Source organism: Emydura macquarii, unplaced genomic scaffold (genome assembly GCF_026122565.2).
Source record: "Emydura macquarii macquarii isolate MOO-44397 ecotype Brisbane River unplaced genomic scaffold, CSIRO-AGI_Emac_v2 contig_713, whole genome shotgun sequence".
Classification (NCBI taxonomy): Eukaryota; Metazoa; Chordata; order Testudines; family Chelidae; genus Emydura; species Emydura macquarii.
In genome coordinates this window covers 1-21222 of record NW_027130850.1, presented here as the reverse complement: position 1 = coordinate 21222, position 21222 = coordinate 1, and the positions used below count along the sequence as shown (strand labels likewise).

At 59.7% G+C, this 21222-nt stretch overlaps 3 protein-coding genes across 3 annotated transcripts; 1 reads left to right on the top strand and 2 right to left on the bottom strand.

The window, feature by feature from the left end:
* Positions 1–382: 382 nt before the first annotated feature.
* Positions 383–2550, bottom strand: LOC137149180 (ribonuclease-like). The gene is made up of 2 exons (XM_067542544.1): positions 2195–2550; positions 383–1619 (listed from the first exon to the last, which is right to left on the bottom strand). The coding sequence occupies exon 2, from the start codon at positions 1593–1595 to the stop codon at positions 1167–1169; it is 429 nt and encodes a 142-aa protein (XP_067398645.1). The 5' UTR covers positions 1596–1619; positions 2195–2550; the 3' UTR covers positions 383–1166.
* Positions 2551–6664: 4114 nt separating this feature from the next.
* LOC137149179 (ribonuclease-like) lies at positions 6665–8510 on the bottom strand. The gene is made up of 2 exons (XM_067542543.1): positions 8375–8510; positions 6665–7327 (listed from the first exon to the last, which is right to left on the bottom strand). The coding sequence occupies exons 1-2, from the start codon at positions 8396–8398 to the stop codon at positions 6869–6871; spliced, it is 483 nt and encodes a 160-aa protein (XP_067398644.1). The 5' UTR covers positions 8399–8510; the 3' UTR covers positions 6665–6868.
* Positions 8511–18119: 9609 nt separating this feature from the next.
* LOC137149178 (ribonuclease-like) lies at positions 18120–20171 on the top strand. The gene is made up of 2 exons (XM_067542542.1): positions 18120–18199; positions 19241–20171. Exon 2 carries the CDS (start codon positions 19253–19255, stop codon positions 19697–19699), a length of 447 nt encoding a protein of 148 aa, XP_067398643.1. The 5' UTR covers positions 18120–18199; positions 19241–19252; the 3' UTR covers positions 19700–20171.
* Positions 20172–21222: the final 1051 nt, after the last annotated feature.

The window sequence follows — 21222 nt, the reverse complement described above, 5'->3', positions numbered from 1 at the left end:
CCTGGGCTGGGCGTAGAGGTGCCCACGGACCGTCCGCTGGCCGCGGCCCTGCAGACCTGAGCGGCTGAGCGCTTGCTGTGCTCGAAGCCGGGGCGCCAGGACATCGATTTAAACTCTGCGCATTGATGTGTCACCTCCAAGAGTCGGGATTCAGCCCCAGGCCCTGAAACGGGGGCGGGCGGGTTCGAATGTACAGCAGGGCTTGGAAAACTGCCACACTGGCCCCAGGGACCCCCCCGGGGGCTCTGCCGTCTAACCCCACGGCAGAGAACTGGCCTCCCGGCAGATCAAACCCCTCGGACTGATTTCCCGTCAGGTCCTGGGCTGAATAATGACTTTATTCAAACAAGCGGCCCCGTTGGGCAGCTGGAGCTGGGGCGGGTGGGACAGAGAGTCCAGGGCTACCGAGGGTGGCCAGTCTTGCCGGCTGACTGGCATACTGGGTTTACGCCCCGGAGGACGCCTGGTTAGAAATCTTCCTGGGCCTCCTTTTGCAGAGCCCCTGGCCTCCATCCGGAGCTGCCGGTTCACTAGCTGCTCGGGGCGTCCGCTCGGCCCCATTCCCCGTGCCTGAGCGTGGCTGGAGCATTTCCCAGGTCCGCTTCCCGTGCAGAGCAGGGACGGGGAAGGGGCAGGTCGTCTGGGAAGGTCATAGGAGCTGGGCCTTCAAATGCCCTTTGGAAACGCCGCCCTGCCCCGCGCCGTCGCCCGGTGGTGATGGCAGACCCCGAGTCAGACGCAGACAGGGCCTGAAATCTCCTGGTCGCAGTTTATTAGTGATAGCGCAGCAAGATCCCCGCCCCAGTGCCAGGCGCTGCACAGATACAGCACGGGGAGACCGGCCCGGCCCAGAGCTGGCAAGCCAAGGAAGGGCTGAGGGTCAGGTTGAGGGACGCTTTAGGTCTGATCTAAGGAGGATTTGATCCGGGGAGGGTCTGGGCTGGATCTAGGCAGGATTCGGGGGTTGATCTGAGGCTGGATCTAAGGGGGATTCGGGGGTTGATCCAGGGAGGGTCTGGGCTGGATTTCGGGGGTTGATCCGGGGAGGGTCTGGGCTGGATTCGGGGGTTGATCCGAGGAGGGTCGGAGGCCGGACGCAGGGCTTGGTGAAAGGACTCCATACCCCACAGCCGGGGCCCGATTCGCTGCCCCTGCCTTGCCCGGCTCTAGACCTGCGTCTCGAAATGGACGGGTTCCCCATCCACGCAGGCGATGATGATCCTCTGGGTGCTGTCGGAGCCGCCGTAGTCGCAGTTGGGGGGCTCGGCGCCGCCCTGGAGCCGGCAGAGGGTGAGGGGGAAGGCGTCTTCGCTGAGGCGCAGGTCCCCGCCGGCCGGCTCCCCGCCGGCCCCGCAGACGGTGGCGATCTGCTCGGCGCTGCTGTGGATGAAGGTGTTGAGGTGCTTGCAGCTGCGGTCGGTGGCCATGTCCCGGCGCCGCATCAGGTCGTTGCAGTAGCGCCGGGGGTCGGCGGGGCTGGGATCCGAGGGGTCCACGTGCTGCCGCAGGAACTTCTCATAGCGGGACTCCCCCCGGGCCAGGGCCAGGCCGGCGGCCAGCAGGGCCAGGGGCAGCAAGAGGGCGAGGCGGGCCATGGCTGTGTCTCGCGCTGGATCGACCTGCGGCGGGGACAGGAGGGAGATGAACGGAGACGGCGCGGGCTGGGGAATCTGCCTCCTCCGTGGGACCTGCCAGGCGCTGCCCAGACCCCGACCGGATCAGGGCCCCCGTTGTGCCAGGCGCTGCCCAGAGCCCGACCGGATCAGGGCCCCCGTTGTGCCAGGCGCTGCAGTGATTCGCCCTGTCACCCGCCCTCCCACAGCGCGCCGGAGGCTCTCTGCCTCTCCCATCATCCCGACCAGCTCCTCAGCCCTACCCTCGCCTTTCAGGCTCCTCTGGGTGCGCTCCAGCTCCCAGCCCCTCCAGCGGCGTCTCCCTGCGGTGCCCAGAAATCACCCAGACCAGCCTCTCTGCCGGTGTCCCACGCCCGGCAGCTGGGTATCCCCCCCTCCGCTTCTCTATTCCGGCGCCCGGCTGAGTTGATAACCACAGCCGGCTCCGTTCAGGACTGAAGACGGGAGCTTTAAGTGCACGGAGCGGGACCGAACGTGTCCCAAACGAAGGCCGAGGATAATGACAGAGCCTGAAAGTCACCCCAGCGGGCGACGGTCCGTGGCGAAGCTCCGTGTCTTACCTAAATGCACTTCTTCCGGGAGAGCTGGCCGCTTTGTTCCCGCCACGTCGTGCACAGAGGGGATCTAACCCTGGCTCCTTATAGCCCGGCCGACCGGACGTCCAGGCCTCTGCCCCGCTGACTGGTCCCCAATTAGCTGATGCCATCCCGGCTTCCTCCCCCCTGCTCTCAGTTGGCTTTTTCCTGTTGACTCAGAGGCCAGCGGCACCAGGCAGACAGGCAGAGCCGCATTCCTGTGTCGAGGGCAAACTGGGGGATCAAGTTTATCCCGCGAGCAGGCGCCTGGGCCGTCTGTGCAGCCCACGGGATGCACCCTCCGTGCCTACGCCATGAGGTTACTGGCCAGTGCGTCACCAGCTTCCTTTTCTTCCTCCGTACGCAGCAATGCTACGCAGCTGAGCCAGCAGGCGACAAACCGCGGCCGAGGTCAGCGTCCTCGCGGGACCCTGAGCCGCCCGCACGTGGCGGTACAAAGCGCTGTGCAAAACACGCCTCGGGGGGTGTCATTTAAAGAGTTACCCCGCCCCGCTCGTCAGCGCCCCTAGGCAACGCACGTGGGAAAGGCGTACGCAGCGTGACGGGCGGGAGCTGAACTGCTGACAGGCCAGGCGAGTCCGGGGCGGTTTCGGAGGCCGAGCCAAGGTCTCGTGTCAGCAAAGCGGCCGGGCTGTCGCCTGTCAAGGGGTCGTTCGCTGGCAAGGAAGCGGGGCAGGATTTTTAGCTAACTGCAGCCTGGAATTTCTTCCAGCACGGGACCCACGAGAATGGACTTTCTCTAGGGGTCGCCCTCATTTCTAAGGGTGACCGGACTATTAAAGTGAGGGGCCCAGCCTCTCAAAGCAGCTCCCCGTCACCGCCGAAGGCAAAGGAACCAGCCCCTGACGCCAGGCGGCGACCCTGGCCTGAGAACTTGGCCGGCCGCCTTGCTGGCGACGTGGAAGGATTTTCCCTGGAACCCAGCTTAGCTTGCGAAGTGGCAGCGTTTTCTCTTTATTTCTCAGCCCCATTTCTGGCCCGATCCTGGCACCCACGCAACCCTCGCTCTGCGTCGCTCAGTCAGCTGGTTCCAGCTTTAAGCTCAGGCCAGCCAGGGCCGGGTTTAAAGGGAACCGTTCGGTAACTCAGTGAAAGGAGCAGACGGGGGGAGGTTAATTGACCCTTCGCAGTGCAATGGACTTTTAACATCTGGCGAGGGCTGGACGGTGCAGAACACCCTGTTTCGGGGGAAATCTGGGGCAGGCTGAGAGTTAACCAAGGCGGGGGGACCAGTGGACATCTGGGGCCGTCCCAGGCGACACGGGGAAAAGGTGACACAATTCTTCCCCCCACCAGCACGTCACATTTCCCCGCAGGTACTTTTCAGCATCTCCCTCCCACGTGGCGGGGGATCCAGTGTCCAGACAGAGCCGGGTCCCGGGCCCAAAGGGGATCTCTCCCCCTCTTCGTCTAGCCTGGGAAACTGTAGGCATGCCGCCCCCGCTCTGCCCTGCTGGTTGTGATGCAATCCCGGCTGCCTCGCCTGCCTGAGGCGGACAGGTCGAACCACATTCCTGTGTCTTGCGGATCCAGGCTGTTCCCGGGACACGTGCGAAGGCCATTTGTGCGGCGCGCACACACATACACACACACACACACACACACCTTTGATGCACTGTCCGTGCCTGTGTTGCGGGTGCGTCACACCCCAGAGATGTGCCTGCAAGAACAGAACCCAGCGCCCCGGAGTCCCAGCCCGGTGCCTGGGCTGCTAACAGAAGCCGCCGGTTCCCTGGAGGTTGGGCGGCTCCAAAGACAGGCTGGTCCCCAGGGAGCTGGGCAGGAGACACACCCGCAGCCCGGCAGGAAAAGGTGCTGCCTGGCCAGCCGGAATCCCCAGCGGACGGTCACAGAGCCCCATGGCCCAGTATTGACATGTCCAGTGTGTTGAGAGGGAAACTGAGGCAGGGAGCAGGCCCGTGACGCGCTGCAAGCAACAGTGGATTTAACGCAGAGCCACGGATAGAAGCCAGGATGCCTGACTCTGCGCCCTTCCCCGCACCAGACGCAGCTCCCCTCCCAGAGCTGGGATAGAACCCAGGAGTCCAGGCTCCCAGATCTAACCATTAGACCCCATTCCCCTCCAAAGCTGGGATAAAACCCAGGAGTCCTAAGGGGCACCCCTGCTCTAACCACGAGGCACCACTGCCCTCCCAGAGCTAGGATAGAACCCAGGAGTCCTGAGGGGCCCCCCCTCCCTGTCACTCCGCCGCTGAGCATAGAGCAGCCTTCACCTTACCCAGCTCCTGGTGCGGGTGCCCAGAGCGACGGATCCCGCGTCCCTGCCTCTCCGGCTGCGCTGGCCCTGCTATATACAGCCCGGCCGGGCGGCGTGGGAAGGTGACCAGGAGACACTCAGCAAACACAGCTGGGCGGGAGCCCTGGCACCGCCAGGCAGCGCCGCACGAGGTGTGTCGGGAAAGGTTGTCCGATAACACAGCCTGGGGCCCCGGCGTCCCCTGATAGCCCGGCCCTGGGCGCCCCCCTCCCCAGTCCTACTCTATCCCCCCCGTGCCGGGGGTTGGGGCGGGACGCTGTGTGCCAGGCGCCGTTTGGAGATGCAGGGGATGGCGTCCGGTTCCGCCTCTGAGCCGGGCCCCAGACAAGGACATTTCTCCCCCCGCCTCCCCGCCCAGGAACGGATCTCTGCCCTTGGGGGTCTTCGAATCTCAGCTATTGAACGTGGGCGTTGGGGGCCAGGCGAACCCCGTAACATGCCCCCACCTGGGATCGCGTTTGCAGGACCAGGGGGGTGGAGGAAAAGGAAAGTCACGGCCATGGGGCGCTCGGGGATGGCTCAATCAGCCCAGCCCCAGCAAACAAGGCTTGTTTGAAGACGGCGAAATGCAAAGCCTGGCATCACGTGGCCAGGCCGGCAGCGACAGGCGCTGGGTCTGCAGAGCCCCTCGACCTGGCACTGGCAGGGCCCAAGCATCATGTTTCCGGGCCCGGTATGAACTTGTAACACGGGCCCCTTCCCACCATCCATATGTACCAGCTCATGACCTGGGGCTGGCCCCACAGGGCCTCTGGACTCTGGTAAAGTGCACCCTTTTCCCGCCGGGCGCTCTGCCATGGCTGTGAGCGTTATTTGCTTCGTGCGTGGTCGCGTGTTCAAATCCCGGCTGAGCCGGGTTTGGAAGAAGCTGGCAGATCTGATTTTCTCCCCCTAAGACCAGGATGTTGGGAGCTGAGATCCATGGGGGGAGGAAATGAACCCACCGCCTACAGAGGGAAAAGGGGCCTTCCCTCGCACCGGCCGGGACCTCGAGATTGCTGGGTGCCAGGACGCACACTCCCCTCGGAGAGGAGGACAAGACACGCCTCATTTGGCTCAGGGGGGGCCTCGCTACCACCTTCCAGGGTCTGATAAGGCTACCGGAGACCTTCACTGTTGGGTGTTCGAATCCTGGCAGGAGCCCCCCACTTTGGGGTCACAGGCCCTGAATTCCTCAGCTTCTCCTCCCCAAACCCTTCTGTGAAGTGACACATCTGGGGGGGCTGCAGGATGCTATTTTAGGGGACCTCCAGCTGGACACGTGCCCTAGACCCCGTGGAATGAAAAGGGGGTTCAATCGGGGAAAGCGAGGCGCTCGCCCTGCCGGCTCTATAGCCCGGGGGTCCATGCCCTGGGCTCGTTGGGGAGGGGGGGTCAGGCAGTCACATCTTTCCGGGCGTTGCCGTCCCTCGCCCACGGCTGAGGGAGTCTGGGGCACCCCCTGCACTGCGTGTATTTGATATTAAACCCCAAACCCAAGGGCAGTCGCACGGGGTCGGGGGGGCACCCCCAGCTTTTCCCCACTGCAGTCTCCTACCCGGTGTCGCAGGGCCTGGCGCCCCCCAGAAGGGAAAGGCCCCGTGCCCCATACCTCGCCCCCCTGAGCCCTCCAGCCATGGGATCGGATGGGAGCCGGTGCCCCCACGAGGGGAAAGGCCCTGTGCCCCATTCCCCACGCCCCCCCAGGTGCTGGCAACCCCCCAGAGGGGAACGGGCCCCAGTCCCTGTCCCCCGTCTCAAGCCCTGGAGGGGTGAGGCCCCATACGCCGTGTCCCAGCCCTTTGCAGCAGGGCAGGGGGGTTTGTTGGCGCTCGCGAGTGTGGCTCAAGCGACACCCCCCCCCCACACACACAAACGCCGCGCAGCCGCTCCGCACGAGCAAGAACTGTTTTATTGCAGGAAGAAGCAAGAGACAATAGGGTCCAGGGCTGAGCCTGGGGACATCCCCTGCCCCACAGTGACCCCTGCCCAAGCCCTCCATGGACACAGGATGGGAAAAGGGGCCCAGAGTGTATAATGGCCCTGGGGGCAGGGAGGGGGCGGCTATGCTGTATAATGGCCCTAGGGGCGGGGAGGGGGCGGCTATGCTGTATAATGGCCCTAGGGGCGGGGAGGGGGCGGCTTTGCTGTATAATGGCCCGGGGGCGGGGAGGGGCCGGGCCGAGGGGAAGGCCGTTCCATTTCGCAATCGTTAAGCAATGAAGCTGTTGCTTGCCGAGGGTTTCAGGGGGTGTGACCCCCCCCCCGCCCCCGGGGAGGTTCCCGGATTCTCTAGCAGGGCAGTGGAGTGAGGCCGGCGTCCGGGACCCCGGGGGCAGGGGAGCAGGCAGCATGGCCAGAGCACGGGGCAGTGGCAGGGCTCAGTTCCCCCCCCAGCCGGCTTTCTTGCCGCACTCCGCCGGCCTGCCATAGTGCACGGGCTCCCCGTTGTCGCAGGCCAGGCAGATCTGCTTCTGGTCCTGGGACCCCCGGTAATTGCAGTTGGGCCAGGCCCCCATCGCCCGGCAGTCCGTCACAGTGAAATTCGAGTTGCTGTAGTGGTAATTCCCGGGGCACGGGGTCCCCGCAGCACCGCAGACAGCGGTTATCACTTCCAGCTCCTTGTGGATGAAGCTGTTCACCGGTTTGCAGAAATCCACCGACACGTTCCTCCGCTGAATCATGAGTTTGCAGTAGAGGTCGAGGTCCTGTTCCCAGCCGGGCGCGGTGTCCACGTGCTGCCGCTGGAACTTCTCGTACGGCGACTCTTCCTGGGCCGCGGCCGGCCAGAGGACGAGCAGCAGCAGGAGCGCCGGACCCACTGTCATCTTCCTCGCGGGCTGGAGGGGGGAAAGGGGGACGGCGGGCGTGAGGCGGGGACGCTGACACGGATGCACCTTGAAGATTTGCCCACTGCGGGGGTTTCACAACCAAACAGCCCCCCTGCGCCCCATGGGTTCATCTGCACGGCCGTGCACTCCCGGGTGTCATGGGGCTCCCGTCGGCCGAGCGTCTATGTTGCATTTTAACCTCAGCTTCGGGCTTTTCTTTCCTAACCCGGGCTTGGATCTGGGGATCGGGCGTCCACCCGGCAGCGCGCGGCCCCGCGACAAAGTAACCCTATCCCGGAGCCCCTAGCCTGCCCCCCCAGTGCAGCCTCTCTAACCCTAGGACCGTGGGAAACCTTCTCGGCCCGGTCCTGGGAAGCTGGCTGACCTGAGTTGAAAGGGGGCCCCCGTTTTCAACAGAGAGGGTTGCAGATGGTTGGGACACAGAGGACTAAGGAGAGATGCCCCATGGAATTGTGGGATACTCCCGGACGGCTCCCTGGACCAGAGTCACTACGGCTCGGACCCTGGAGCCCGGCTCCGCTGGAACTCAGCCCCTCCAGGGTCCTGGCTCCGGGTTAGCCCAGCGGCAGTGCGGACACAGTGTAGACACACCCTGAGACACTTCCCGTGGGCGTGCCAGCGTCCATGGCTGGCTGGGGCGTGCGCGTGCGACGTCACGGAGCCGCAGCACAGCTGGGACGCTGGAGCTGGGGTCCTGGCACGACCCGAGCCCCACGGTCTCAGCTGGAGGCTGATCTTGCCCCCAGATTTTTCTCTAGCAGCGAGGGGGGGAAACCCAGCGTCAATCTTTGTAAAAATGCGGTCACTTTTGGGCGGGGCGGGATTGGCCACACAGCCCCTGATTTGTACCGCTCGCTGCAGCAGGAGCCTTCACCCCCCCTCCCCGCGTCTTTGCGGCTGGCGCGCCCTCTGTGCTCCGCCGAGACGGAGGGTTCATGGTTTGAGATCTCGGCGTCGAGGAGGAGGCGGGCGGACAAGCCAGTGTCTGCCAAAGCTGTGTGATCAAGCTGCAAGCAATAACATTCAGGCGCTTACCACGATCAGAGAGGGGGAGCCCATTTCTACCGGTAACTGGAAGTGGGCTGCACCAGGAACGAACTTGCGTGGAGCACCTGCTGGATCCTTCACAGGTCTATGGAGACCTCCAAGGTCCGTATGTTACTCCTGTGATTATATAGCCCGCTCCACTGTCCTGACTGGTCCTCTCTTGATCCGCTAAAGGATTGGCTATGGACTCTTGTTTTCCCTTGTACTATTGGTGCACTTTTGGCACCCAATCAGCGATCACTTTCCTCTCCCACTGTCACGCACTATTTCTAGTCCATTTATGGTATATGCGTGCTTTCTTACCATGGATAGAGGGTGTTTACTACTTTGACTGCTGTCAAGATGCTTTAAGCCAGTTTTGCGGTTAGCTTGCTTCTGGTTTTATCTTGGCGTCACAGCTCGCCCACTTTGGGCCTCGCTGCTGTTACTTATCCGGCCCTCGCGTCACAATGGTCTTCCAGGCCCTCCGCTCTGGTTCGAGGTGCTCGGAGGGCAGTCGTCAGAGAATCGTCACGCTCCCGTGGAGTCCCGGGACACAGCCCTGAACCCCACAACTCCTCAGTTCATTTGGGGGCCCATCGTTCCTGGATGACTCCCTGGTCTGTGCGGCTAGTAGCCCCCTGGCTGGGCATCATCTAAGCAGCCTTTAACAAGGGATGGGGCTGACGTCCTGGATATACTGCTGTTTTCTTGGGGAGGGGGAGCTGCAGTTTTGTTTGCCTCAGTTTCCCCATCTGCAAAGCGCCACCCGCCTTCTTCGCGCAGTGCCTTGGCGTGGAGGGGAGAGACGCGCCTTGGCAGAACGTAGCCACGTTCCCCACCCTTCCTCAACGCCGCTAAGCCGCTGAGCGATCCGCCCTGGGTTCTCCATGTCCCCTTCTGCCATGCGCCCCAGCTTGATAGAGAGATGTTGTAAGATGTTTTCTGTCCCCTCCCTGGAAGTGTAACTAGTTGTCAGCCAGGCCAGACTCCATTTTGAATTTGGAATCCATCTGGAATCTGAGCCTGGCAAGCTCCATAACGACTCTTGGCAGGATGCCCAGGCCTGAAATCTTCCCGGCGATGGGTAAAAAGGCGGGAAAACCCCAGCGGTAGTGCGGAGTGCAAAGGTGCATTGGTGCCGTGTGCACAACGGGAGAGCTGTGTGCAAAGGCCAGAAGGCGGGAAAAACCCTAACAGCCGATTGGCCAAGCTCAGCCCCAGCAGAAGTCACTTAAGGCGGTGAGGGGGGCAGAGTGAGGGGCTGCCCGTCTGAGAGGACGCGTGGCGGGTGTCATTGTCTTTGCTCGGCTTCGGGACGGGAAGAGAAGCAGACGCACTCCCCAGAGGCAGAGAAGAAATGCCATAAATACGATCACGGACTATGGGAACCCGGGTTGTGTTTGCGGTATTGGGCCGGGGGTTTAGTGCCCCCATTGTGTACTCAACACCAGTGTTGTGTGGTTATTGTGGGACTTTAACTGGCTTGTGCTTGTGACACACCCTTAATAAATAGTTATTTCTTTGCAGGTTCCTGGCCAGTGTGATCTCCGTCAGTTCACGGTGAGAGATCCGGCAATCAGGTAAAAGGAGAAGGGGAAAAGGAAATTGATTTCTAGCAAACTCACCCTACTCCTTGCGCCTCTGGCTGCAGCAGGGAAACTGCATGTGTCTCTTAGCCCCGTGCGCTCCATGTGGGTCCCTAGGCAGTGGCACTTGTTACCTGGAAGCTCTGTGTTCTTGGCGAACCAGGGCGCAAAACCCTGACTCTCTGGCTCACATGAATCCCCTGCTTGAACCAGAAACCAAAGGCATCTCAATAGGAAAAGGCAGTGGACACACCTAAAACCCTCCCGTCAAGGGTGATACAACTCCCCATGCCTCTTCTGCATCGAAGATGTAAAAAGGAGCATCTCGATCAGCACATCACATGGAGAACAGAAGCCCCATCTACATGGACAATGGAAGAAGAATTAGCTTAGAGAATGGAGAAACATCCACCAAAGCAGGGACCGCACTGAACTCTGGGATTGGCAAAGCAGGGACACACTGCATGATGGGAGATGGGAGATGTAAATGAACCCAGCCCTGCACACACCCAGCTCCGCAGTTATCATCAGACCAGTCTCGTTATTGATCTGCAGAACACTGACTCTGCCCGGCTGCGTTGTGAGCTCCCCCAAGGAACACGGCCCAGAGCCAGGGCTGAGCAGCTCCTATTGTCCAGCACACAGAAAACCCCTCTGGGATACTGCCTTGAGTCATGGTTTACCCATAAACAAACCTGGTGTCTACAAAACCCCCCACCCAAGTTCAAACCCCTGGTCTGATGCTTGGATCCAAATGCAGCATCAGCTCCACTGGGACTTCCCCTCTCCCTGACTGATGGTGTCGGGGGCTCTGCCTGTCCCAAGCGCTCCGGACCCTAAGCTGAGCAGCCTGAATGCTGGGAACCTCTGAGCCACACGGAGTGGGGAGACCCCCCACTCACCCCCAGCACACACTCTCTCTCTCTGGTTAAACCTACTTCTTCCCCTTAGTCCTAATTTAATCTCTCTCTCTCTTTTAGTCAAGGCATAACTTTCTACTTTTCTAATCAAACCTGAGCCAGCTTCTCCAATACCCCAACTGTAATTGTGTAGTATTGTGTATTATCGTCAGCGTGTGATTGTTTCTCTCTCCTTGTATGGGATTACACAGGTTTTGTACACCTGGCAATAAACGAACTGTTATAATCACGCTGGGTGCCAGTCTCTCTCTCGCTCTCTCTCTCTCCCTCCAAACTGCATTTACTCCTTTGTGTTCTTCTTGCTCTGCAGCAACGCTTCTTTTACCTAAGCCAAAGATCCCTGGAGTGCCCAGAAATCCTGTGGGGTTTGTTCATCAAAGGCGGTTCCTGCTAGTACAATTGCAGAGTGACAGGGGAGGCAGCTGAGAAGTGCTGCTCTGCCTAGCCTACGGAGTGCAGGGCCATATAAGGGTAGCAGCTGACAGTGCTGTTTGACCCAGCCTGATTGAGTCCATGGACAAATAAGGGGGGCAGCTGAAAAGTGCTGTTTGGACCCGGCCTGCTCAGAAGTGCGCTCTGTTCTGGTGTGGTGCCAAGGGGCAGTGGTTTGAAAGACAGAGATCCCTCAGGCAGCCGTGCCATGGGAAGAACCTGTAACAAGCTGGGGGGGAATCGGTGCTGGGAATATGTACGGGGGCAATCGGCACGTGTTGAACACCACGACGGCCTCGGAGCTGTGGGGCCAGCCGGGCGGAGCAGACTTTCTCGCCCACCTAGGGGCCTGGGCACATTTGGTGCGTGGAAACTTGCGGGCAGGACAAGCGCAGATGAATCATAGAAAATGAGGGTTGGAGGGACCTCAGGAGGTATCTAGTCCAACCCCTGCTCAAAGCAGGACTAACCTCAGCTAAATAATCCCAGCCAGGGCTTTGTGAAGCCACAGCTTAAAAACCTCTTAAGGATGGAGATTCCCCCACCTCCCTAGGTAATCCATTCCAGTGCTTCACCACCCTCCTAGTGAAAAACTTTTTCCTAATGTCCAACCTAGATCTCCCCCCCTGCAACTTGAGACCATTGCTCCTTGTTCTGTCATCTGCCACCACCGAGAACAGCCTAGCCCCATCCTCCCTGGAACCCCTTTTCAGGTAGTTTTAAAGGCCGCTATCAAATCCCCCTCACTCTTCTCTTCTGCAGACTAAACAAGCCTAGTTCCCTCAGCCTCTCCTCATAAGTCTTGTGCTCCAGCCCCCTTATCATTTTTGTTGCCCTCTGCTGGACTTTCTCCAACTTGTGCATGTCCTTCCTGTAGTGGGGAGCCCAAAACTGGACACAATACTCCAAATGCGGCCTCATCAGTGTCGAATAGAGGGGAATAATCACTTCCCTCCATCTGGCAATGCTCCTACTAATGCAGCCCAATATGCTATTAGCCTTCTTGACATCCAGGGCACACTGCTGACTCATATCCAGCTTCTTACCCACTGTAACCCCCACGTCCTTTTCTGCAGAACTGCTGCCTAGCTCGTCGGTCCCCAGTCTGTAGCTGTGCATGGGATTCTTCCATCCTAAGTGGAGGACTCTGCACTTGTCCTTCTTGAACCTCATCAGATTTCTTTTGGCCCAATCCTCCAGTTTGTTTCGGTCACTCTGTATCCTATCCCCACCTTCCAGGGTATCTACCACTCCCCCCAGCTTAGTGTCATCTGCAAACTTGCTGTGGGTTCAATCTACCCCATCCTGCAGATCATTAATGAAGATGTTGAACAAAACCGGCCCCAGCACCGACCCCTGGGGCACTCCGCTTGTGACCGGCTGCCAGCTAGACACGGAGCCATTGATCACTACTCGTTGAGCCCTATGCTCTAGCCAGTTCTCTATCCATTTTATAGTCCATTCATCCAACCCATACTTCTTTAACTTGCTGATAAGAATACTGTGAGAGACCGTATCAAAAGCTTTGCTAAAGTCGGGGCACATCACGTCCACCGCCTTCCCTACGTCCACAGAGCCAGTCACCTCTTCATAAAAAGCAATCAGGTTGGTCAGGCATGACTTTCCCTTGGTGAATCCGTGTTGACTGTTCCTGATCACCTTCCTCTCTTCCACGTGCCTTAAAATGGATTCCTTGAGGACCTGCTCCATGATTTTTCCAGGGATTGAGGTGAAGCTGACCGGTCTGTAGTTCCCTGGATCCTCTTTCCTCCCTTTTTTGAAGATGGGCACTAGATTTGCCTTTTTCCAGTCCTCAGGGATCTCCCCCTGTTCCCACGAGCTTTCAAAGGTAATAGCCAATGGCTCTGAAATCACCTCAGCCAACTCCCTCAGCACCCTCGGGTGCATTGCATCCGGCCCCATGGACTTGTGTATGTCCAATCCTTCTAAATAGTCTTGGACCTGTTCCTTCAGCACTGTGGGATGTTTGCCTCCTTCCCTTTCTGTGCCACCCAGTACAGCAGTCTGGGAGCTGATCTTGTCTGTGAAGACAGAGGCAAAAAAGGCATTGTGTACCTCAGCTTTCTCCACATCCTCTGTCACTAGGTTGCCTCCCGCATTGTGTAAGGGGTACACACTTTCCCAAATCTTCCTCTTGTTGGTAACATATCTGTAGAAATCCTTCTTGTTCACCTTCACGTCCCTTGCCAGCTGCAACTCCAATTGCGCTTTGGCCTTCCTGATTTCATTCCTGCATGTTCGAGCAGTATTTTATTTTTATAATCCTCTCTAGTCATCTGACCAAGCTTCCACTTCTTGTAAGCTGCTTTTTTGTGATTAAGCTCCCCAAAGACTTCTTTGTTAAGCCAAGCTGGACGCCTGCCATATTTGCTATTCTTTCTGCACATCGGGATAGTTTGTTCCTGTGCCCTCAATGAGGTTTCTTTAAAATGCAGCCAGCTTTCTTGGGTTCCTTTCCCCTTCATATTAGCCGCCCTCCGCCCACCAAGATATCATCCACGGGGATCCTAAGGGACCACAGCTGTCGAGCGGCCTAATGGGAAAACCCAGGCAGCGAGGGACGTCCGTCCCGCTAGGCGCGGAGCCGGCACCACTATGCCCATGGGTGCAGACACATCTGCCTCATCCGGGCCTTGTCGATGCTGGTCCCACCTGCAAAGCTCTACACACCAAATGTGCCAGGCCCCTAGGTGGATGAGAAGGTCTGCTCCGCCCAGCTGGCCCCACAGCTACAAGGCCGTGGTGGTGTTGAACACGTGCCAATTCCCCCCTGACTTTTTATAGGTTCTTCCCATGGCGCGGCTACCTGAGGGATCTCTGTCTTTCAAACCACTGCCGCCTGGGACTGGATTATGCTGCTTAATTAAAATGGCACCAACCCAGGTCGTTAAATTCACCTTCAGCCACTATGATGACTTCTGCTTTTCTGCTGTGCAATGTTCTCTCTTCCCCTCCCCGGCTCCGGGCACACACACACAATCTCAGTTGGGGAGCTGTGTCACAATCGATAACCGCACGGTCACCTGACTGTGCAACATTTCCTGCTTTCTTTCAACAGTCTCCGCATTGGCGTCTCTGCCCAGGTTCTGCCCCACTGGCAGCTCCCCTGCTCCTTGTGTGAACCTGCACTTCAACCTGCACAAACTTGGGAAATCCCTTTAAAGCAGGGAACCCCGAATTTTCCCATCGGGTTGGTTTCCAAGCAGTGGCACGGACGGCATTTGGCTTTCGCAGGAAGCTTTGAGGATAAAGCCGTTTAGAGCCGCTCTGAATCTCCTTCGTTAGCAGCACAAACAGGCTGGAGAAAAACATCTCCCCTTTTGCCTTCTTGATGTTTTGCAGGAGCTCAGCCCGTCAGTTAGGTGGAGCGACACCGGCCTCCCCCGGTCAGCGCCTGGATCTGGGGTGGGGCGTCTGGACACCCGCTATGGGGCAGCCGCGTGCAGGCCCCTGGTGAATTTCACAGCAAACACTTGGGCACAGAGCAAGTGCAGGCGCCCAGGGGGCTCGGCGGCAGCTGTGCGGGGTCTTTCCGAGCCCCGCTCTGGGATTTAGGCCCCCTAATTGCCACTGATGGACCTACGTCCCTTTGTGACTTTGGCCCCAGGAGACCAGCCGCGCTGGCGGCTCTGTTGTGGTGCTGTCCCGTTTCGGACCCGAGCCGAGGTGAGGCCCATGTGGCTCATTTATCCCCATTCCACTCCTGACTCGGGGTGACAAGGGGACACGGTCGTTTGTTGGCACCTGCTGGTCTCTGCCTGCCCCCGGCTGTGAAAATGGACCTGTCGCTGCCCCAAAGGGGATATTGACGTGGCTCACACCTGGCATGGCACAGCTGGCCGCAGGGGGGCACACGGGGACGCCCCACACTTTGTCAGCGCCCCGCTGATTCTCCTGCCCTGAGCATCCCCTTTATGCAGCTCCAGCCCGGGCGCCTTAGGAACATCTTTCGAGCTCTCACTGGGGACATCTGCAATCCCTTTCCACGTCCCCGTCGCCTGCCATCGCACAGAGCCTGGGCTGCGCTTTGGGGTGAAAAGAGCCGGAGAAACGGGAGGAAACTGAATGAAAAGAAAACCATTTCCAGCCCCGCTACGGTTTCTGCCTGTCCTTACCTCGGTTTCTAAGTGTCTTTCTTCCTCGCTTGCCATGGTCAATCCTGCCACTGCCCAGCTGCTGCAGGGGTTGAAATGGCCCAGGGGAAGTGAGGGTTCAAAGCCCTTTGAAAATCGCAGCCTGTAAATGGAAGGGAGAAGAGACGTGCCGGTGAGCCGGCTTCTCGGGACCGGGGGGAAGCTGGAGGCGTTAGGCAGCCGGGCCCAGGAGCAGGGCTGCTGGCCATGCCGTGGAAAGTTGGGATGGTGGGGAGTGAAGGGGGGAGAAGAGCTGTGAGATAGTTGGTGTCGTGTGTTACCAGATTTGCCCGTCACCTCGGGGTACGTTCATTTATTAGGGTTACCTTCCTGGAATGGGGGATGTGATTCTAGGGGTGTGATTCTATTCATGTACTGCTTGTGTTACTTGTGTGTTCATATGGCTACATGTCCCCTCCCAATGGAGCTATCCTGCAGGACCTAAGGTTTCCAGGGTTGGGTTCCTCCAGCCCCAGATTCAGATAAACCCGCACAGATACACACACACATTCCAGGTTAACCGAGTGCATCTGAGCGGACCGGGCTATCAGCGCTCCCAGCTGACCCGTTACATGTCCCTGCACTCAGCAGGCTGGTCACACAGCACTTTCAGTGCCCACCCTTATCTGGCCCTTTGCACCGCACCAGAATAGAGCGCATGTCTGAGCAGGCCGGGTCCGAACAGCACTTTTCAGCTGCCCCCCTTATATGCCCCTGGACCCCATAGGCTAGGCAGAGCAGCACTTTCTGGCTGTCCCCTTCATATGGCCCTTTACACCACAATTGTTCTAGCAGTCACCCCCTTGAGGAGCAAACCCCACAGGGTTTCTGGGCACTCCAGGGATCTTTGGCTCAGGTAGAAGAAGCGTTGCTGCAGAGCAAGATAGGGACCGAGAACACAAAGGAGTAAATGCAGTTTGGAGAGAGAGAGAGAGAGAGACGGGCACCCAGCTTGATTATAACAGTTTGTTTATAGCCAGGTGTATAAAACTTGTGATACCAACAGTGATACCATGTGAGGAGAGAGAAACAATCACATGCTTACAACACTACACAATACTACACAACACTACACAGTTACAGTTGGGATATTGGAGAAGCGAGCCCAGGGTTGATTACAAAAGTAGAAAGTTATCCCTGGGCTGAGAGGGAGAGAGATTAAATTAGGTCTAAGGGGAAGAAGTAGGTTTAACCAGAGAGAGAGAGAGAGCGTGTGTTTTGGGGGAAGATGCGGGGGGTCTCACCACTCCGTGTGGCTCAGAGGTTCCCAGCATTCAGGCTGCTCATCTTAGGGTCCGGAGCCCTCGGGACAGGCAGAGCCCCCGACACGACCAGTCAGAAAGCGGGGAAGTCCCAGTGGATCTGATGCAGCATTTTGGATCCAGGCATGAGACCAGGGGTTTGAACTTGGGTGTGGGTTTTTGTAGACACCAGGTTTGTTTATGGGTAAACCATGACTCAAGGCAGTATCCCAGAGGGGTTTTCTGTGTGCTGGACAATAGGAGCTGCTCAGCCCTGGCTCTGGGCCGTGTTCCTGGGGGGAGCTCACAACGCAGCCGGGCAGAGTCAGTGAGTGTGAAAACGAGCACAGGGGCATCAACGTGTTTCCGTTCAACACGTGGTGATTTGCAGTCCTTGGTGGTGTGCACGTCCGTACGTTCCCTATGAGTTGATGGACTGGGGGCCTTTCTGGGTTGTAAAAAGGACATTTGTGGCCCTCGAGCCAAAACAGTTGGGAGCCCCTGGACTAGATGATCTCCCTGGTCCCGTCTGGCCCTGGAACCTGCGCATTGAAGTGTAGCTCGGGTTTCTAAAGCCAACTCTTTCCTGCGCTGGACGTCCGGCCCGGATTGCCCCGCCGGCCCCAGGTGATCCGTATCGATCATTCCATCACCGCTGAGGCCCCGGGAGGAGACGCTCCTTTGGGCATGCTGCCGCCCCTGCAGATCTCTGCGTCAGGTGATGGCGCTGCCCGGGAAGCTGGTGAAGACTCACCGATAATAAAGCGTCACGGATGCAGCGTTGCGGTCGCCCGGGCATTGGCGCCTTTCCACAACGCTGGTCGCAGCGAAACCCGCACCTGGTGAGTCACAGAACCTGCCGCCGTGGAGAACCAAACTCTCCCGCTGGCTAGGTTCCCATTTCTGCTCCCCAAAGAGCTGGAGGGGGGCCATGCCCTCGCTGGGGGTGCCAGGATCGTATCAGCCTCGGGGCCAGGCAAAAAAAGAAAACGGTGCAAAACTACGTCAACTCTGAGAAGAGCCGGCCTTATTTCCTAGGGGTCCCCTGGTCAAATAACCCCAAGTTTGGGTCAGTAACCCCAGGGGGTGCGGTTTGGCATAGGGGTGTTCCCCCCTTGGAATGAGTCCAGACCCCATTGCCCCCATGACACTAGAGGGGCCAGTGCTTGGGGAATTGCACGGGGAAATCCGCCTACCATGGTGCCGTGCGGCTCCGTCCAGTGCTAGCCACCGGCCGCCCCAGAGGTGGCCAGGACAGGGACCCCCCCACACAGCGAGGGGCAGAGGGGCGTGATAAGTACGAGGAAAGCGTGTCCTGGCCCTCCTACAGCTTCCCCTTTCGATGGGCGGGCCAGGATTGCAAAATCCTTCTTGTTGGGTGTTTCTCTGCCGCTGGCTCCCCGTCCCACCGACTCACGGACAGCCAGCGGGGAAGGAGAGCTGGTTCTGCCGACAGCTGGAGCCATTCTGCCAGGGAAACAGAGGCGCAAGGACTAGGGTGAGTTGGGGCGCGTGGCAGAAGGGGACACAGAGAACCCAGGCAGGATCGCTCAGCGGCTTAGCGGGTATTGAGGAAGGGTGGGAACGTGGCTACGTTCTACCAAGGCGCTTCTCTCCCCTACGTGCCAAGTCACTGCGTGAAGAAGGCGGGTGTTGCTTTGCAGATGGGGAAACTGAGGCAAACAAAACTGCAGCCCCCCCGCCACAAGAAAACAGCGGTAGATCCAGGACGTCAGCCCCATCCCTTGTTAAAGGCTCCTTGGCTCGTCTTAGACGATGCCCAGCCAGGGGGCTACTAGCCGCACAGACCAGGGAGTCAGCGAGGAACGATGGGCCCCCAAATGAACTGAGGAGTTGGGGGGTTCGGGGCTGTGTCCCGGGACTCCACAGGAGCGTGACGATTCTCTGACGCGAGCAGTTCCAACCAGGGCACGCCTCGGGAAGTGTCTCAGGGTGTGTCTACACTGCGTCCACACTGTCGCTGGGCTAACCCGGAGCCAGGACCCCGGAGGGGCTGAGTTCCAGCGGAGCCGGGCTCCAGGGTCCGAGTCGTAATGACTCCGGTCCCAGGAGCCGGTCAGGAGTATCCCACAATTCCATGGGGCATCTCTCCTTAGTCCTCTGTGTCCCAACCATCTGCAACCCTCTCTGTTGAAAACGGGGGCCCCCTTTCTACTCAGGTCAGCCAGCTTCCCGGGACCAGGCCGAGAAGGTTTCCCACGGTCCTAGGGTTAGAGAGGCTGCACTGGGGGGGCAGGCTAGGGGCTCTGGGGTAGGGTTACTTTGTCACGGGGCTGCGCACTGCCGGGTGGACGCCCGATCCCCAGATCCGAGCCCGGGTTAGGAAAGAAAAGCCCGAAGCTGAGGTTAAAATGCAACGTAGACGCTCGGCCGATGGGAGCCCCACGACGCCCAGGCGTGCACGGCCATACAGACAAACCTGTGGGGGGCTGGCAAGGCTTCTTGGTGCTTGAAACGCCCGGCGCATCCGTGTCAGCGTCCCCGCCTCACGCCCGCCATCCCCCTTTTGCCCCTCCAGCCCACGAGGAAGATGACGCTGGGGCCGGCGCTCCTGCTGCTGCTCGTCCTCTGGCCGGCCGCGGCACAGCGAGAGACGCCGTACGAGAAGTTCCAGCGGCAGCACGTGGACACCGCGCCCGGCTGGGAGCCCGACCCCAGCCGCTACTGCAACCTCATGATGCCGCGGAGGAACATGACGGTGGGATTCTGCAAACAGCTGAACAGCTTCGTCCACGGGGATCTGGGGCTGATAACCAATGTCTGCGGTGCCGGGGGGACCCCCCGCCACGGGGATTTCCACTACAGCAACTCGCCTTTCAATGTGACGGACTGCCGGGCGCGGGGGGCCTGGCCCAACTGCAATTACCGGGGGTCCCAGGACCAGAAGAGGATCTGCCTGGCCTGCACCAATGGGGTGCCCGTGCACTACGCCAAGCCGGCGGTGTGCAGCAAGAAAGCCTTCTGGGGGGGGGATTGAGCCCTGCCGCTGCTCCCTGCTCTGGCCATGCTGCCTGCCCCCTCTGTCCCCTGAGGTCTTGGACGTGGGCCCCACCCCGCTGCCCTGCTAGAGAATCTGGGAACCTCCCTGGGGGGGTCACACCTCCTGAAACCGTCGGCCAACAACAGCCTCATTGCTCAACGATTGCGAAATGGAACGGCCTTCCCCTTGGCCTGCCCCCTCCCTGCCCCCACAGAACCCATTATACAGCATAGCCGCCCCCTCCCCAGCCCCAGAACCCATTATACAGCATAGCCGCCCCCTCCCCAGCCCCAGGGCCATTATACAGGATAGCCGCCCCCTTCCCACTCCCAGGGCCATTATACACTCTGGCCCCTTTTCCCATCCTGTGTCCATGGAGGGCTGGGGCAGGGGGTCACTGTGGGGTAGGGGATTTCCCCAGGCTCAGCCCTGGACCCTGTTGTCTCTTGCTTCTTCCTGAAATAAAACGGCCCTTGCCCGTGCGGAGCGGCTGCGCGGCATTTGTGAGGGCGGAGGGGGGCTGTTGCAAGCACTGACAAACCCCCCCGCCTTGCTGCAAAGGGCTGGGACACGGTGTATGGGGCCTCGCCCCTCCAGGGCTCGAGACGGGGGCGTCAGGGGCGTGGGGAATGGGGCACGGGGCCTTTCCCCTCTTGGGGGCACTGGCTCCCATCCTACCCCATGGCTGGAGGGCTCAGGGGGTGAGGTATGGGGCCCGGGGCCTTTCCCATTTGGGGGGCACCAGACCCTGCGACACTGGGTGGGAGACTGCAGTGGGGAAAAGCTGGGGGTGCCCCCCCCCCGACACCATGCAACTGCCCTTGGGTTTGGGGTTTAATAACAAATACGCCCAGTGCAGGGGGACGCCCCAGACGCCCTCAGCCATGGGCGAGGGACGGCAACGCTCGGAAAGATGTGACTGCCTGACCCCCCCTCCCCAACGAGCCCAGGGCATGGACCCCTGGGCTATAGAGCCGGCAGGGCAAGCGCCTCGCTTTCCCTGATTAAACCCCCTTTTCATTCCATCTCTTGCACCATGGGGGTCTAGGGCATGTTCCCAGCTGGAGGTCCCCTAAAATAGCATCCTGCAGCCCCCCCAGATGTGTCACTTCACAGAAGGGCTTGGGGAGGAGGAGCCGAGGAATTTAGGGCCTGTGACTCCAAAGCGGGGGGCCCCTGCCAGGATTCGAACACCCAACCACGGTGAAGGTCTCCGGTAGCCTTGTCAGACCCTGGAAGGTGGTAACGAGGCCGCCCCTGAGCCGAATGAGGCGTGTCTCGTCCTCCTCTCCTAGGGGAGCGTGCGTCCTGGCACCCAGCAATCTCGAGGTCCCGGCCGGTGCGAGGGAAGGCCCCTTTTTCCTCTGTAGGCGGTGGGTTCATTTCCTCCCCCCATGGATCTCAGCTCCCAACATCCTGGTCTTAGGGGGGAAAGAATCAGATCTCCCAGCGTCCTCCAAACCCGGCTCAGCCGGGATTTGAACTCACGACCACGCACACAGCAAATAAGGCTCATAGCC